Source organism: Sminthopsis crassicaudata, chromosome 6, assembly GCF_048593235.1.
Source record: "Sminthopsis crassicaudata isolate SCR6 chromosome 6, ASM4859323v1, whole genome shotgun sequence".
Lineage (NCBI taxonomy): Eukaryota > Metazoa > Chordata > Mammalia > Dasyuromorphia > Dasyuridae > Sminthopsis > Sminthopsis crassicaudata.
The window spans coordinates 124375975-124392665 of NC_133622.1; the positions used below are offsets into that span (position 1 = coordinate 124375975).

The following is a 16691-nucleotide window of genomic DNA, read 5'->3' on the forward strand; positions in this document are numbered from 1 at the left end:
GCAATGGGAAAAGTTGGAGACAATACATTATAATAGTTTCCAATAACTTGGGATTTTTAAGGTACCATGCCAAACCTGTTGTTTAATTCTACAACACAAAATCCAGCTATACTTTCCTAAGTACCACAGTAGCCCAGTCCTATGTCTAACAGGCCATTATTCAAATTCAGATCTTTCTTTCTCTTGGCCAGAACTCTCTCCACTGAACCATCTAGATGCCTCCATGAAACTTTTAGATATAAAACTTTCTAATAATTTGTGTAAAGTCTCACAGAAATTTAAAGGCAGAAACCAAGAGCTAAACTCCAAATCTGAGTTTCTAGAATAATTCTGTGTGCTATAAAACAGTGGTTCTCCAACCTTTAACCAGGTTTTTAACTAGGACCCCCTCTTAAAAACTACTGAGGACCAAACGCTTTCATTTACATGGTTTATATCTATCAATATTTATCATATTAGAAATTAAAACTGATAACTTTTTAAAATATTGATATATTATTTTAAAAATAAGAACAGTAAACTCATCTATTTTCTACAAAAATAAAAATAAAAATTTTCCAAAACAAACAAAAAAAAAAATCAGAAAAGTGGCATATATATATTTGCAAATATCTTTAAAGTCTAATTTAATAGAAGATAGTTAAGATTCTCATATATGCTTTTGCAGTAAATCTAGCTGATTTTTTTTTTGGTTGATATATAAAGAAAACATCCCAATATGTTAGTTTATATATTCAAATTGTTTTAGATATAAATTACAAATTCCCATATGCAGTCCATACTTAAGGAAATACTACTGTAGATTACACTATGGACAGTTCTCACTTTATCAAAATTCAAATTACACAAATTCTACTTTCTGTAAAGAATTCTCAAAGAAATCCACATTCCATATGTTAACTTTACCACAGAATATGGTTCTTTCTCTCCTCCTGTCCCTTGACTCAGTACTTCAAAGTCTATCATCCTACCCCACTACTACATCCCGTCTCCTCCCCCCCCCCAAAAAAAAAACCTGCAAATGAAAGCAGAAAAATGTATGAAGAGAGAAGGACACTGATGCCAGATCATAAGATTGGTTTGAGACCTTTGGTGCTGACAGCAAAGATGGGAGGAAAGGAAAAAAGGAGGGGAGGAGGAAAGAGGAAGGGGAAGAGAGAGAGAGAAAGAACATATAAAAGGGTGCTTTGCCCTCCATATTTCTGTAAGTATGCACTTGAAGACCACATGTTTGTTTCCAGTCCCAACATGTTATCATCTACCCTCTCCTGTCTGTATCTATGTCTAGACACATCTCTGCCCTCCTTCCCCATCTGTTCTTCCTCTTGGTTTCAGTCAATCCCCCACCTTTCCCACTCACCATGGCTGGCCACTATGTGTTCTTCCTCCCACGCTTACTACTCTGCCCCAAATCCCTACATGTGCCAGCCCCTCTCCCCTCCACAGGCAAATTCACATTACATAAAAAATGCTTTACTTAGAGGTCTGTGAAACAATCTACTTACAGTATCTGTATGTAACATAAAAGTTAGTTTGCTTTGGTTTAATATAGAAATTAGTTGCTATACCTGTTAGCCAAACTGTACAACCACGAAATCCACCTCTGGTCCCTACCACTTGACCTCGTTTATTCCTGCTGACATGATGTGCTTGGTAAGTGACATTGGTGGCCCTCTGCATCCCCTATAAAAAAAAGAGAATCATTTTACTTTCAATTCAGTATCCAATAATATGCTGCATAAGAAAAAAAACTAAATAAGGCAGATAACAACTTCACCAGACCTATGGTTTTCATAATGTGTTCCAAGTTCTCCTGAAGGTCCCCCCTAAAGCTCTTTAAAGAGAGTCCTCAAGATCAAAACTATTTTTTACAATAATACAAAGCTGTTTCATTTCTATATAGTATATGTTGATAGTAATAATTCACAACAAAAGCTATTAAAGGAGGATTTCTCAATAATTTTTAAGAATATGATGGGGTGAGGGCAGCTATTTAGTGTAGTAGATAGATCACTAGCCTTGAAGTCAGGACCTGAGATCAAATCTGGCTTCAAACACTTAACAGGTCCTGGCTGTGTGACCCTGGGAAAGTCACTTAACCCTAAATGCCTCAGGGGAAAAAAAAAAAAAAAAGCATGATGGGGGTCTTGAGACCAAAAAAAGTTTGAACCACTATCCTAGACTACAAGTATAATGTGTTTCATGCTATATTTCAGGAGGAACACTGACAAACTACAACACAAGGAACCAAGATGATAAAGAGACAACACAATGTAACATATATTGAAAAACTGAAAGAACTAAAGAATTTAGACTGGAAAAGAAAACATTTGAGGGGAATGAAGAAGGATAAGACTAAATCATTGACTTCACATATCTGGAACAAATATTAGATTTGTACCACTCCAGAAAAGAAAAATCAATGTCAGTTTAAGATTAAAATGCTACTAAGGAAGCAAATTTCAGTTCAATATAAGAAGCACAATAAATTATAAATTCTTTAAAGGCAGAGGTGGTTCTTGCCTTTCTTGATATCCTTTATCCTTAGCACAGTATTTTACACATAGTAAACACTTGATAAATGTTGATTATCATTGGATAGGTCAAACAATTCAAATAATTCCTTTTAATTCTAAGGTCTTTTTTTTTTTTTTTTTTTAAAGTCAATGACTAGCAAAATATTGAAGCAAACCTTTCTCATCATGAATTTCTATCTGCTACTTTCCCAGTATAAAAGAAGTCACTCCACTGATTTAAAAAATGCATGGGGAGTAGAGAGCAGATCAATTGGGCTATATCAGAATGTATAGAAGAAAGTTGGAATGTCCACTAAAACTTGAATAAGCCAGACCGCATTATACTGAGAAAGAGTTCATAAGCTATATCAGACTGCCAAAGGAGTCACAAAAAAGTCACAAACTCCCTATGTTAGCGACAATAAATTAAGGAACCACTAGAGTTTACTAACTATAGGAATCACATGGTCAAACCTGTGATTGAGGAAAATTCCTTTGACAGCAGCTTGGAGTCTGAACTAGAAGGGGTTGGGAGAGACTGAAGGAAAACAAAGTAGGAAACTGTTGCAACAATCTAGTTGAGAAGTGACAAAAGTCTTCTAACTCTTCTCTATGGCATTAGTTATTACTTTTGAAATTGACCAAACTGTAGGCACTTTTTTGGAGCGTTTTAAGACCTACTTTGGTCCAAATCAGTGATTTCAATCGTCTACACTGTAGAGAATTGCCCATAATCTTTGAGTCCAGCTCTACCAAAATAAACACAAAATAACACAAGAAAAAATAACTAATATAGAAACAATACTCTTTAAATAGTTACAATTCCTTAGATAACTGTATATTGAAACCAATGGATTTTTTTGTTTCTTTATTCGGGGGGGAGGAGGGGAGGGTTGACTATGTAAAAGAGGCCATTCTTTGGTCTATTTCTTACCTAGGCTTAACACTAAATGGGTATTGCCTTAGTCAAATTGAAACCTTAGCTTTAAGACCTGGGTCTTTCACTGCACCCAGGACCATCTCCAACCACTGGACCAAGATGACACTGAAGGAGAAAATGAAGCTGGGGACTTTGCACAGCCCTCCATCACTTAAATCCAATTCATTTGCAAGTCATGACATCACCTTCCAGATATCCTGATCATCTACCAGAATAAAGGACAAACAATTATCTGTAAGTAATAGTAGCTATCCCAGCTAGCTAGATTCCTTCTTTCCTTCTCCTTTTTCTTCTCTATTCCTTCCTTCCTTCCCCTCTGTCCATATATGGATTCACACTCTTACCTGCAGATGCTATGACCAAGATATATAAATTTAGATATTTGATCACTGACGCTTCACAAGATACCTTAGGATTTATGGGCTAGATTTCTTTTTTAAGGACCATTCCTTAAACACAAATCACTCTGACTTTCACTGATTGGCCAACAATAGGTCCCAGATAAAGTTTCACTTGAAGGCTCCAATGACCTTTTGGCCAGAAACCTTGGGGGTTTCCCCGACCAAATTGATTTTGGGTTTGAGGAGTTTTCTGACTAAGTAAAAGAGTAATGACCTCTTCATTTCTTACCTAGCTTTAATCACTGAATAAGCATTACCTCAATCAAACTTAGACTTAAAAAGTCTCCCACTATATCATCTCTAGTGGTCCTGAGCTAAATCTTACCACTGGATACAGGATGGCTCTGAAGGAGAGAGTAAGGCTGGCAACTTTGCAAGAATTCCCTTATTTAGATCCAATTCATTTACAAGTTATAGCATGACCTTTTTGATGTCATTGTTCTCTTTGAGACCATATGACAAACAAATGAATAACTGTGTGCCCAGAATTTTGCTAGGAACTAAAATTCAAAGTTATTGTATCCTTATTTCTCACCTTCCCATGCAATTATAATCTACTTTAGGTCAAGCAATTATATACTCAATAAAATGGGTTAATAAATTAATGCTTAACAAAATTATTTTAAGTTATACATGTCATCAATGTTTAGAATTCCAAGGAGTGGAGGTAAGTGTGATAAAAGGTCCTCATTTGGTATGAAATGTATTTCTGCTCAAAGCAGCTTGGAGAAGAAAGATATTTGTAGAAACTATTTTTGTCCTACATCTAAATGACCAAATAGCTTAGAACATAAAAATAAAGTAGAATTCCAACAAAGCCTCCACTTGGGATGAGACTGTAATAAAGGTCCACTTCAACAATAGGCCTAAACAAAATCAGAATCCACATATGATCCTATCAGTGTTCCTCCCAGCTTGCTTCAGGGACTAGCTAGGCTTCCAAATTGTTTAAAAAGTATTTCAGGCTCCAGTCATCACCCTTCTAGCTACCAAAGACCTCATCAAGTAACTATCTCTTTCATATCTGAGAAAATTGAGGCCAAATATAGATGTCTCAGTATCTTGGGCTCAGCTGCTTAGGCAAGTTACTCAGGTGCTAAGTCTCTGAGGCTAGATTTGAATTTAGGATTTTCGGAGTCCAGGCTCTGCATATGTACTACCCACTATACCACCTAATTATAACTGCCTCTGAGATACCTTGCAGCTCTAAACCTATGATCCTTAAGTCTATTTTCCAGAAATGTGACCTGAGCAAGTCAAGTCAGTTGACCTCTCAGTTTTCCTCAAACAAGAAAACTAGACATCATGGTGGTCACTTCCAACTACAAATTTAACACCTGTGGGACAGCATTCCTGGTTGATTCAATTCTTAACATGTTTCTGTTTTCCTTGCTAAGAAGGTTCTTTGGGCAGGAAAGGATAGAATAAATATGTCTAATAGAGAGTAATACACCAGACAAATAAAAATGCTATAAGAGAACATCCAGCTATACCTAATGAATTCAAGTTAGTGGGTCAAGATGAACTAAATATATAGTAGGGTACTCAACCAAAGGATGATGAGCTACTAACAGTGATTTTTTAAAAATCATGGAAATCGTCTTCAGGATACCTAACAACAAGATAGAGGATTAGACCTCTTTTACATCCTCAGAACTTCTCCAAAATAGAAATAATGTATAACTGTTTCCAAAGTCTGGGAAACCAAAGACCCCAAGGAGGTAAAAACCTGAAGAAATAAAAGCAGAGAAGCAACTTTCTTTGCTCACTTGGCACTTCCTCATCAAATTTTAGCTAGCAGCAGGACTACACAAGATATAGGCTTAAAATACAATTGAAATTTATATTCTATCCTGTTCCCAATGTCTCAGAAATTCAAAAGGCAGAAACTTGCTCAGGCAGGGAAAAAAACAGTAAATATGTGGCAAAAGAGTTCAAACAAGAACAAAGAAACAGAGGTTATTGGGAAAGAACATTTGTGTGAGTCTATGTGGCATTCCACTAAGCCTGAGGAAAAGAGGCTAGCATCCATCTGAAGGAATAGTTCTATCTCCCCCAGATATCTTCTGGAGCAGAGATTAAAGCTGATTAACCACTTATTCCCAACATGGAAAGAGGTTGAGACTGTTGAGATCTGTGAAACTGCAAATGCCATCAAATAAGAAGGAATCAGAAAGTTCAGAAAATGGGCAACAAAAAAGATATGTGGAATAAAGAGAAAAGGTGAAGAACTTACAAGAATGTGTGAATTCTTTTTCTGTGTTTTATTTTCATTATTTCTATGTTTCTCCTATGTATAATATGTAAAGGGCCATATGTACTTGAGCCTTGGCAAGTTATAAACATATTTACTTATCCTGAACTGATGACATTTATCAGTATTTGACATTTAGTAATATTTAGTCTATTAGCTTGACCATTGTCTGCTTGATTATGCTGCTGCAGGCCCATATTTATTTGAGCCTTGGCCAGCTATATCTGAAACCTGAAAGCCTGATTTTCTGTTTCCTAGAAATCACGTGATTTCAGGGAAACAGAAGCCTTCCATTCCAATCTCTCCAAATAGCAACAACCAATTAGATGCCTCCCCCTCCAAATTCTCTCTTACTTGTGATGTAATCTCTTGTATAAAAGCTGTGTATCTTTACTACTTCTTTAGTCCTCCTACCACGAGCTTTCTCTATCTTATGTCGTGATAGGACAGCTCATCCTCAGGAGGTTTAATAAACAACCTTTCTGCTTTCTATTTGGAGTAATCATTTTGAGTAGTCATTTTAGGTAAGGGTCTTCTACATCCCACACAAAGGAAAATAATGAAAATGAAATTACCAAAGATCTCAATAAGAAATAAAATAAAGACTTTGAACATAAGTGGATAAATCAAATAGAAGATATTAACATTAGAAAAGAATATGGCCTCTAGATAGGTTAAAGAGTTCAGAAATCTATAGGCAGAGAATCTTGTAGATTCCCAAAAGAGCATGGATTCACAAGATATTACTGAATGGTTTAAAAACCTTAAGTCCAACAGAAGTAGTAGTGGAGAAACAAGACTAAAACATGAGGAACATATAACAACTCACTCAAACATGACAATATTTTTACAAAGCTAAATTATAGAATGAGAAGACACATAAAAAGAGGAAGAATTAAATTGTAAGGTAAAAGCCAAGCAAAAAGGAACGTAATTAAGTTAGACAAAACTCCAAAACTAGATTAAAATGTAAAAAACAGAAAGACCATAATTGACAGTGAAGCAGAGAGGCAACAGGAATAGAATTATAAAATTAGACTAGACTAAAATAACTGAAAATACATAGTACTGGGTTTACAGAGGAAGAGGGTGAAATTCTGCTATGGGCCAGAACTCTGTACTTAAAACACAAGGACTCTTACAAGGTACTAAAATTCAGTGGAATTGATGAGAAAATGGTTATGTAGTTTAGCATAGTGATTAATAGTTCTCTAAATTCGGTATGATTGATTTAATCTTACAACAAGTAATGGTTCCCTAGTGATATGATGATTGATTTATATTCAAAATAGAGCATATAAAGCAGTGACAAACTCATCCAGAGTCAGAGCCAGAGACAGACTCAGAAGGGCTCGGAGAGAGACTCAGAAGGGCCCAGAGAGAGACTCAGAAGGGCCAGACACAGATTTGGAGGGGACAAACTCCTTAAAGAATACAACCAGCCAAATAGACAGATTCATTCCATCTTCCAACTTTGTGATGGCTGGAGGCTGAAGGACAAGTCCTGGGATTCAGAGATAGATTCACTTCATCTCACACCACTGTGGCTGACCTCCTGCATATCCTCACTGAGAACGAGGCCAGTCTGAAAAGCTCTCCAGAAAGCTGCCCAGCCCCAGGCAAGGAGACAATAAAGAATTTGGACTTTAGACTTTAACACCTGGCTATTCTCTTGGTAAATTACTCAACTGAAAAGAAGGCAACTCCAAAACCTCCAGAAAACCAAACAGAACATTACAAAATTCTAATTTGGGGGGGGGGGGGGGAATAAAGACAATGAAGGAAAATATAAAACTGATTCTCAAAACTTTAAATATGAATGGATGAAACAATACAGTAAATGAAAAAAGAATGACAATTTGTGTAAGAAAAAAAATCCACACATTTTTGCTTAAGAGAAATCTTTTAAAAATTACATATACAGGTCTCCTCCAGCTACCAGATCATATGCTTCACTATGGTTGCAGGGAAGCTCCAGGGCATCCCACTAGGCCTTCACACATGCCCATCACCATCACTAAAACCCCAGTTCAGCATCAGATGACCTGCCAGATCCCTAAAGACTCCACAATGCCAGCTGCCCCATACTACACACCCTCAGCCCAGCACCAGATACAAGGTAGTCTCAGGGCAACATATATGCAGCACCTGGTAAACAGCCAGGGCCTGTAGCATAAAACCTGCTATAGAATTCTTCCCACTGGAAGAAAATGTTATGGGCCAGAACTTGAAACAAGGTACTAAGTCAGTGGAATTAATAGAGAGAGTGGTTGTTTAACATGGTGCTTCTCTAGTTCAGTACATGTACTTAGTACTTACTATATATAGTTCTACAAGATTCACACCTATGATGAGAGAGGATATAAGCTAGGGCAAACTCAGCCAGAAGGAGAATGAGGGAAGATCAGAGAAGTGGTGGCAGGCTGTCCTCCTCCATTTCTCCAATGAAACCAAGATCTGGAAGGCCTCCAGAAAAACTAGCTGAGCCCCAAGTGAAGGAGACAAGACTTTGAAGAAGACAATAAAGGATTTGGACTTTAACTCCTGGTTGCACTTGTGGTGATTACTGAACTGAAACTAAGGCTGTCTATAGAGACCCCAAGGAAACCTCAACAGAGAAAATTACATTTTAGAGAGAATTTTACAGGAAAAGAGCTCAACTTTAAAAGAAAGGGGAAAAGGCCAAAAAACAAATAAAACAACAACAACAACAAAAAGATGAACAAAAAAATCCAACAAAATTTGTATCTGAAAATAGAACATTATTATGGTGACAGGGAAGACCAAAATATACAATGGCAGAACAAACAGAAGAGGACAATAATGGCAAAGCACTCATGGGCAATAAAGAAAAATGAGAAGTGGTCAAGCCCAGAAAAAATTCATAAAAGAGCTAAAATATGCTCTTTAAAATCATGCAAATGAAGAAAAATGGGGGAAAAAATTAGAGGGATGCAAAAGAATTATGAAAAGAATCAATAGATTGGAAAACTATTTAAAAAGCAGAATTGGCCACAAGGAAAAGGAGATACAAAAATTCACTGAAGAAAAAACTCCTTAAAGAATACAACCAGCCAAATGGAAAAGAAAATAGCAATGCTAATTTAGGAAAAAAAAAGAAAAAAAAAAACTTAAAAATCAGAATTGGGCAAGCAGACTATGAAACAATAAGTATCAAACAAATTCAAAAGAATGAGAAAATGAAAAAAAAAATTTTTTTAAAGAATGAGAAAATAGAAGAAAATGTAAAATACTTCATAGGAAAAACAAGTGACCTGGAAAACAGATCCAGGAGAGACAATATCAGAATCATTGGACTCCCTGAAAGCCAAAATTAAAAGGAGCACCTGGATAGTATTTTTCAAGAAATTATCAAGAAAGCTAAGAGAAAGTTAGGAAATGTATGAACAAAACTACAAAACACTTTCCACACAAATAAAATTAAATCTAAACAACTGGAAAAATATCAAGTGCTCTTGGATAGGTCAAGTTAATATAATAATAATGATAGTACTATCTATACTAATCTTATTTATTTAGTGCTATACCAATAAAACTCTCAAGAAACTATTTTATTGACCTAGAAAATAAATAACAAAATTCATCTGGAAGAACAAAAGGATCAAGAATTTCAAGGGAATTAGTGGGGGGAAAAAAAAGCAAATGAAGATGGCCTCGCTGATCTAAAACTATATTATAAAGCAGCAATCATCAAAAGCAGTACTGGCTAAGAAACAGAGTAGTTGATCAATGGAATAGGTTAGATTCACAGGACAAAATAGTCAATGACTATAGTAATCTAGAGTTTCACAAACCCAAAGAACGCAGCTTTTGGGATAAGAATTCACTATTTGACAAAAACTGCTAGGAAAATTGGAAACTAGTATGGCAGAAACTAGGCAATGGCCCACACCTAACACCTTATATCAAGACAAGGTTGAAATAGGTTCATGATCTAGACATAAAGAATGATATTATAAACAAATTAGAAGAACACAGGATAGTTTACCTCTCAGATCAATGGAGGAGGAAAGAATGTGTGACCAAAGAAGGACTAGAGATCATTATTAATCACAAAATAGATAATTTTCATTATATTAAATTTAAAAGTTTTCATACAAACAAAACTAATGCAGATAAGATTAGAAGAGAAGAATAAAATGGGAAAACATTTTTACATTCAAAGGTTCTGATAAAGGTCTCATTTCTAAAATATGTAGAGAATTAACTCAAATTTATAAGAATTCAAGCCATCCTCCAATTGATAAGATATGAACAATTTTTAGATGAAGAAATCGAAACTTTCTAGTCATATGAAAAGGCCCTCCAAATCATGATTAATCAAAGAAATGCAAATTAACACAATTCTGAGATACCACTACACACCTGTCAGATTGGCAAGGATGACAGAAAAAGATAATGAATGTTGGAAGGGATGTGGGAAAACTAGGACACTGATACATTTGGTTGGTGGAATTGTGAATGGATCCAACCATTCTGGAGAACAATTTGGAACTATGCTCAAAAAATTATCAAACTGTGCATACCTTTTGATCCAGCAGTATTTCTACTGAGTTTATATCCCAAGGGAGGGAAAGGGACCCACATGTGCAAAAATATTTGTGGCATCCCTTTTTAGGTAGTGGCAAGAAACTGGAAATTGAATGGAGTCCATCAATTGGAGAAAGGCTGAATAAATTATGGTATATGAATGTTATGGAATATTAATATTCTGTAAGAAACGACCAACAGGATGATTTCAGAGAGGCTTGGAAAGACTTACATGAACTGATGCTAAGTGAAATGAGCAGAACCAAGAGATCATTATACATGGCAATAAGACTACAAAATGATCAATTCTGATGGACATGGCTCTCTTCAATAATGAGATGATTCAAACCAGGTCCAATTGTTCAGTGATGAAGAGAGCCATATACATCTAGAGAGAGGATGGTGGGAACTGAGTGTGGAACTCAACATAGCATTTTCACTCTTTCTGTAGATATTTGCTCACATTTTGTTTTCTTTCAAAGGTTTTTTTTTTTTCTTCTTGATCTGATTTTTCTTGTGCAAGATAACTGTATAAATATGTATACATATATTGGATTTAACATATATTTTAACATGTATTGGACTACCTGCCATCTAGGGGAAGGAAGGAAAAATCTAGAACAGAAAGTTTTGCAAGGGTCAATTTTGAAAAATTACCCATGCATGTGTTTTGTAAATAAAAAACTTTAAAATAAAAAAAGAAAGAAATTATCAAGGAAAACCGTCCTAATGTCCTGAAACAAAAGGACAAAATAGACTTTTAAAAAAAATCAACCAATCACCTCAGGGCAATTAGAAAAGAAAAGAGATTAGAAAATTAAAGAGATTAAAAATTCCATGGTATATTATAAGCAAATTTCAGCACTATAAGATCAAGGGGAAAAAAAAACCATTAAAAGTAGCTCTCCCCCAAAAAAAATTTATCAGGAAGTCACACAGAGTTTGGCAAATACAACATTACAGGACTGTGGTCATAGAACATGATATTCCAGAAGGCAAAGAGCGAGGGACTATAACCAAGAATCACTAGCTCAGCAAAATTAAGCATAATACATCAAGAGAAAAAAATAGTAATTCAATGAAATAAAAGGATTTCAAACTTTCATTAGAAGACCAGAACTAAACCAAAAGCTTGACCACCAATATCAAGATCCAAGAAAAGCATAAACAGGTAAAAAGGAAAAAGAAAACATAAGAGATTCAATGGAGTAAATTGTTTACATCCATACGAATATACTTGAAATTCTTAAAAATTATATCACTAATAATATAGCTAGAAGGAATATACATAGACAGAGGATATGGGTATAAGGTGAATTTAAAGGAATGACATAAAAAAAATTAAGGGATGAGAAATGGTGTAAATTATTTTATATAAAAGAGGTGCAAAAGATCGATCATAGTGGAAGGAAAGATGGGAGAATGAATGATAAGCATTGCTTGAACCTTACTCTCACAAGTATTGGCTCAAAGAGGGAATAATAAACATAATCAGTTCAATGGAGAAAACTATTTTACCCTATAGGAAAGTAGGAGAGGAGATTAAGGCCAGATCAGGGGTGGCAAACAGGGCAAGTTACTTAACCCCAGTCTCAGAAAAATAAATAAATAAATAAATAATAAAGCTAGAAATTCTAGTTTATATATTGCATACTGACTTTCTCTAAAAATCCTCTACTAGCAAATACCACAGGTTTTTTCTGGATACCACTTATTGATATAAAACTGCTCCCAAGCCTTCCATTACACTGAGATATTTTTAAAAGCTGGTTTTGAGTCAGCATAGGTTAAAACTAGTATATTTGTGAGGCATTTTGACCAAATTTTTTAAGGATTGTTCATATCCTTTATCCCAATAATGTCCAAAAAGTCTCTGGTGGTTTAGACAAATTTGATTTTTCTTGTCATTATGTCTTTTATTCTTTGCAAACATATCTATCTATATCTATAATCTATATCTGTATCTATATCTCTATATATCTATATCTAGATAGATAGATAGATAGATAGATAGATAGATAGATAGATAGATAGATAGATAGATAGATTAAAGATAGATATCCCTGAATGAGGTTTGGCAAAAGCAACAAAATTCTTCCAATTTTACAAATGTTGCCAACTGGAAAAGACATTAATTCGCATAGACTCTCTGACCACGGACAGTTAAGATGTGCTTCTATATTTTCTGGATCAGTGGTCACTCCTTTGATGAGATACTTAATAGATCTACAAAAATGGCATTTATCAATTGCCAATTTTAGACCAGCTTTCTTTTTCTTTAAAGTTTAACACTCATCAACTTTCTACATGTTATTCTAATGTTTTTATTCCAATTACATGCAACATTATCATAGTGGGTATATTAGCAACATTTCTTGGGAAGTGACATGGATGAGATAGATTAGGACCTGATATAATAGAGACAAGAAAACTAGTTAGTAGGTTGTTGTGGGCCAGAACTCTGAACTTGAAACAAAGATTCTTACAAGGTATTAAGTCAGTGGAATTGATAAAGACAATGTTTATCTAGTTTAGCATGGTGCTTAATAGTTCTCTAGTTCAGTACATGTACTTAGTACTTAATATAGTTCTACAAGATTCACACCTATGATAATGTAATTATAAGACAGCATATAAGCTGGGAGCCTCAGCCAGATTCAGAGCCAGAGAAGACAGAGGACTGGAAGGGGGAGCTCAAGCTGTCAGAGCCAAGGAGAAAGATTCATTCCATGTTCATCAGCCTTCATCAGCCTGGTGGTTGGCCTGGCCTCCTTCACTTCCCCTACTGAGACCAAGGCTCTCCAGAAAGCTAGCCTGGCCCCAGGCAAGAAGGCAATAAAGAATTTGGACTTTAACACATGGCTATTCTCCTGGTGATTAATCTGCTGAAAGGAAGGCTGCTCAAAGACCACCAAAAAAACAAAACAAGAACATTACAGTTGGTTATTTAAATAGTTTAGGGGAGAAGTCCTAAATTAGACTACAGTCATATGATAGAAAACATTTGCCCAAGCTAACAAACTAAAGGTACTATCTGCTCCCTTCTTATCACAATGTTCATTTAAAAAGGTAAAAGAGTAGTCCAACTATTCTGTTCAGTAGCTTAGAATTATATCCCTGGGGCAGCTAGTTGGTGCACCAACCCTGAATTCAGGAGGAATTGAGTTCAAATGTGTCCTCAAACACTTAATACTCAGCTATGTGACCCTGGGCAAGTCACTTAACCCCAGGGGAAAAAAAAAAAAAAAAAAAAGAATTATATCCCCAAAGTCACTAAACTATGCATATTCTTTGACCCACTGATACCCTACTCCTAGCCTTTATGCACCAAAGAAGAGGAAAAGGACCCATATGAACTTAAAATACTTTAAAGCAGCACTTTTGTTATAGCAAGAAACTTGAAAAAAATAGGGTGGTCATAAGTTAGGAATGATTGGACAGATAATGGTATATAATTAAACTGGAATATTAAATCACACCATAAGAAATGACAAATTGGGGACAGATTGGAGACAACTGAGACTTGTATGAATTGATGCAGAACAAAGGGAGCAAAACCAGGAAAACAATTTTTTCAAGGTCTACAATATTGTAAAAGTCAACAACTCTGAAAGACTTAAGAATCTGATCAAGCTGATGAACCATCAATCAATCAATCAATCAATCACTCATACCTCACAAAAACTGATGATGAAGCATGTTTCTCATTTCCGCAGAGGTCAAGAAATTAAAGCCTTTAAGTACAAAATAAGATATTAATTTTCAGACCCAACACAAATTTGTTTGCTTGTTAATATTTATGTGTTAAAAGGAGGAGCTTTAATGAAGAGTAGGATATTGTGGTGCAAAAAAAAAACAAAAACAAAAACAAAAACAAAACAAACAAACAAACAAACAAAAAAAAAACAGTATCATCAAATAAAGATTTTAATAACACCCAAAAGAAAACAGATTATCCAGAACGGGACATAAACAAAACATAGTATCAGTACTTTAGCATACTAAAGATGTATAAAACAAAAACAAATTTTATGTGGTAGATTCATTGTTTCATAGGCAAGTTTCTTTGGTAGTTATTCATATGTGGAGATATTTTTAATGACTGTCAAATTTGTAACTGAATAAATTTAAAGGTTAAATATTTTTAAAAGTAAATGAAATCAACAAAATCATGTGAATTTTCAGACAACTGTTTCATATTTCAAAATCTGAAATTGTAATAGAAGGCTAGATACTTTAATTTGCCTTTTTTAAAGAGGAAACTCATTATCTCTTCTTCCCAATCCACATACCATTGAAAATTTTTAAAAAATGTATGGCAACAAATATGCATAATCAAGAAAACAATTTCTTTATTGGCCAAGTTAAAAAAATGTGTCTCATTCTCTAAATCTTTCAGGAGAGATAAATCAGATAGATAACATATTCCATCATCAGTCCTTTGGAATGATTGATATAATTGTATTGATTACAGTTCTAGTCATTTTCAAAGTATTTGCCTTTAGAATGTTATTATTTTATAAGATAAACTCCTTGTTCTGCCCATTTCATCAGTTTATAATTTTTTTAAAATACAGATGTTATAGTATAAATTTTTCTGGTTCTGCTCACCACTCTGATTCCGTTCAAAGAAATCTCATCTTTCTATGCCTGTCTGAAATCACCAATTTCCTTATTTCATTTAGTACTACATTACATTCATGTAGCCCAATTTGTCCAGCCATTCCCCAAATGATGGGTATCCCCTAGGTTTCCAGACTTTGAGGGTTATTTAGTTTATTTTTGTCAGCACAAAAAGATATGGATACTTTTGTACATATAGGACTTCCTTCTCACCCTTCTTGGATTTCTTTTCAGTATATGTCTAACAGTGCTATTGGCAGTTAAAAAGCATACATCATTTAATAACTTTTGTATTTAATTCCAAAATCCTTTTCAGAATAGTTTTATCTATTTCACAAAGGGGAGGTCCACCTCAAACATGTGAAGACTTTCCTTGTTGGAATGGGCAGATGAGAACAATTTGTTCCAACAGGGGCTGTGAAGTGCTTACAGTTCGGTCAGGCAATTGGGTCATCACCAGTTACCTTGGCTTTTATCCTGCCACTAGACTTCAATGACTCAAGAAGAAAGAGTGAGGTTGATAAGTTTGTGCAACTGTACCTCATTTAAATCCAGTTCACCTGGAATGCCACTGATTCTCTTCAAAAAGAAAGACAAACAACATTCACTAATAGAGCATCAAAGTGACTGTTCCATCTACCACCCAGCTGCTTTCCTGGACCTCTCTACTATCTTCAGTAATTCAACTTCTAACAAGATTAACTCAACTCTAAAACTTACTCCTCCTCAGTATTCTCTAGCTCTAAGACTCTTCCTTCTCTGTTTAAAGAAGTTAGAGTCTTTCCAGATCCTCAGTTTGAAAGGACCCATGTGCTGGTACCTCCCAGTGCCTGAATCTCACAATGCAGATCTTCAGCATGTCCCAATGCCCAAGTACTCTTCTTTTCCCTTCCTTTCACCCTTTTCAACTTCTTTTTATATTTTGTTTTCTCTCATTAGCCTGTGAGTTCCATGAAGGCAAGAGCTGTCTTTTGCCTTTTTTTACATCCCCACAACTTAGCACAGGGTTCTAGTACATAATAAATGTATACAGATTGACTGAACATTTCTTCAAAGACTCTTCAACATTTATCTCTTTGTTTTGTTGGTCATCATCTCTGTCAATCCGATGGATGTGATAGAACTTCAGAAATGCTTTAATTTACATTTCTCTTTTTAGTGATTTGAAATATTTTAAAATACGACTATACATAAAATTGGTATTACCCAAAAAATAGATAATCAGAACAATTTAGATACACACAAAAATTGTCATTAGTGTTTGATATACACAAAGACCTTATTTACTGGAATAAGGATTCAGCATTTGATTTTTAAAATGCCAGACTACTAGGCAGCAGTATGAATGAAGTAATTTAGACTTCATACCAAAATAAGTTCCAGACATATGTGACTAGACATAAAAT

General features: G+C 34.9%; 1 protein-coding gene across 2 annotated transcripts in view; it reads right to left on the reverse strand.

The window, feature by feature from the left end:
* The window catches only part of PAPSS1 (3'-phosphoadenosine 5'-phosphosulfate synthase 1), a 138387-nt gene that overhangs the window by 84372 nt on the left and 37324 nt on the right, over positions 1 to 16691 (reverse strand). For both annotated transcript variants that reach the window (XM_074272379.1, XM_074272378.1), the window contains one exon: positions 1569 to 1683. In XM_074272379.1, the coding sequence (XP_074128480.1) occupies positions 1569 to 1680 (112 nt within the window). In that variant the 5' untranslated portion in view covers positions 1681 to 1683. The remainder of the gene's footprint in view (positions 1 to 1568; positions 1684 to 16691) is intronic.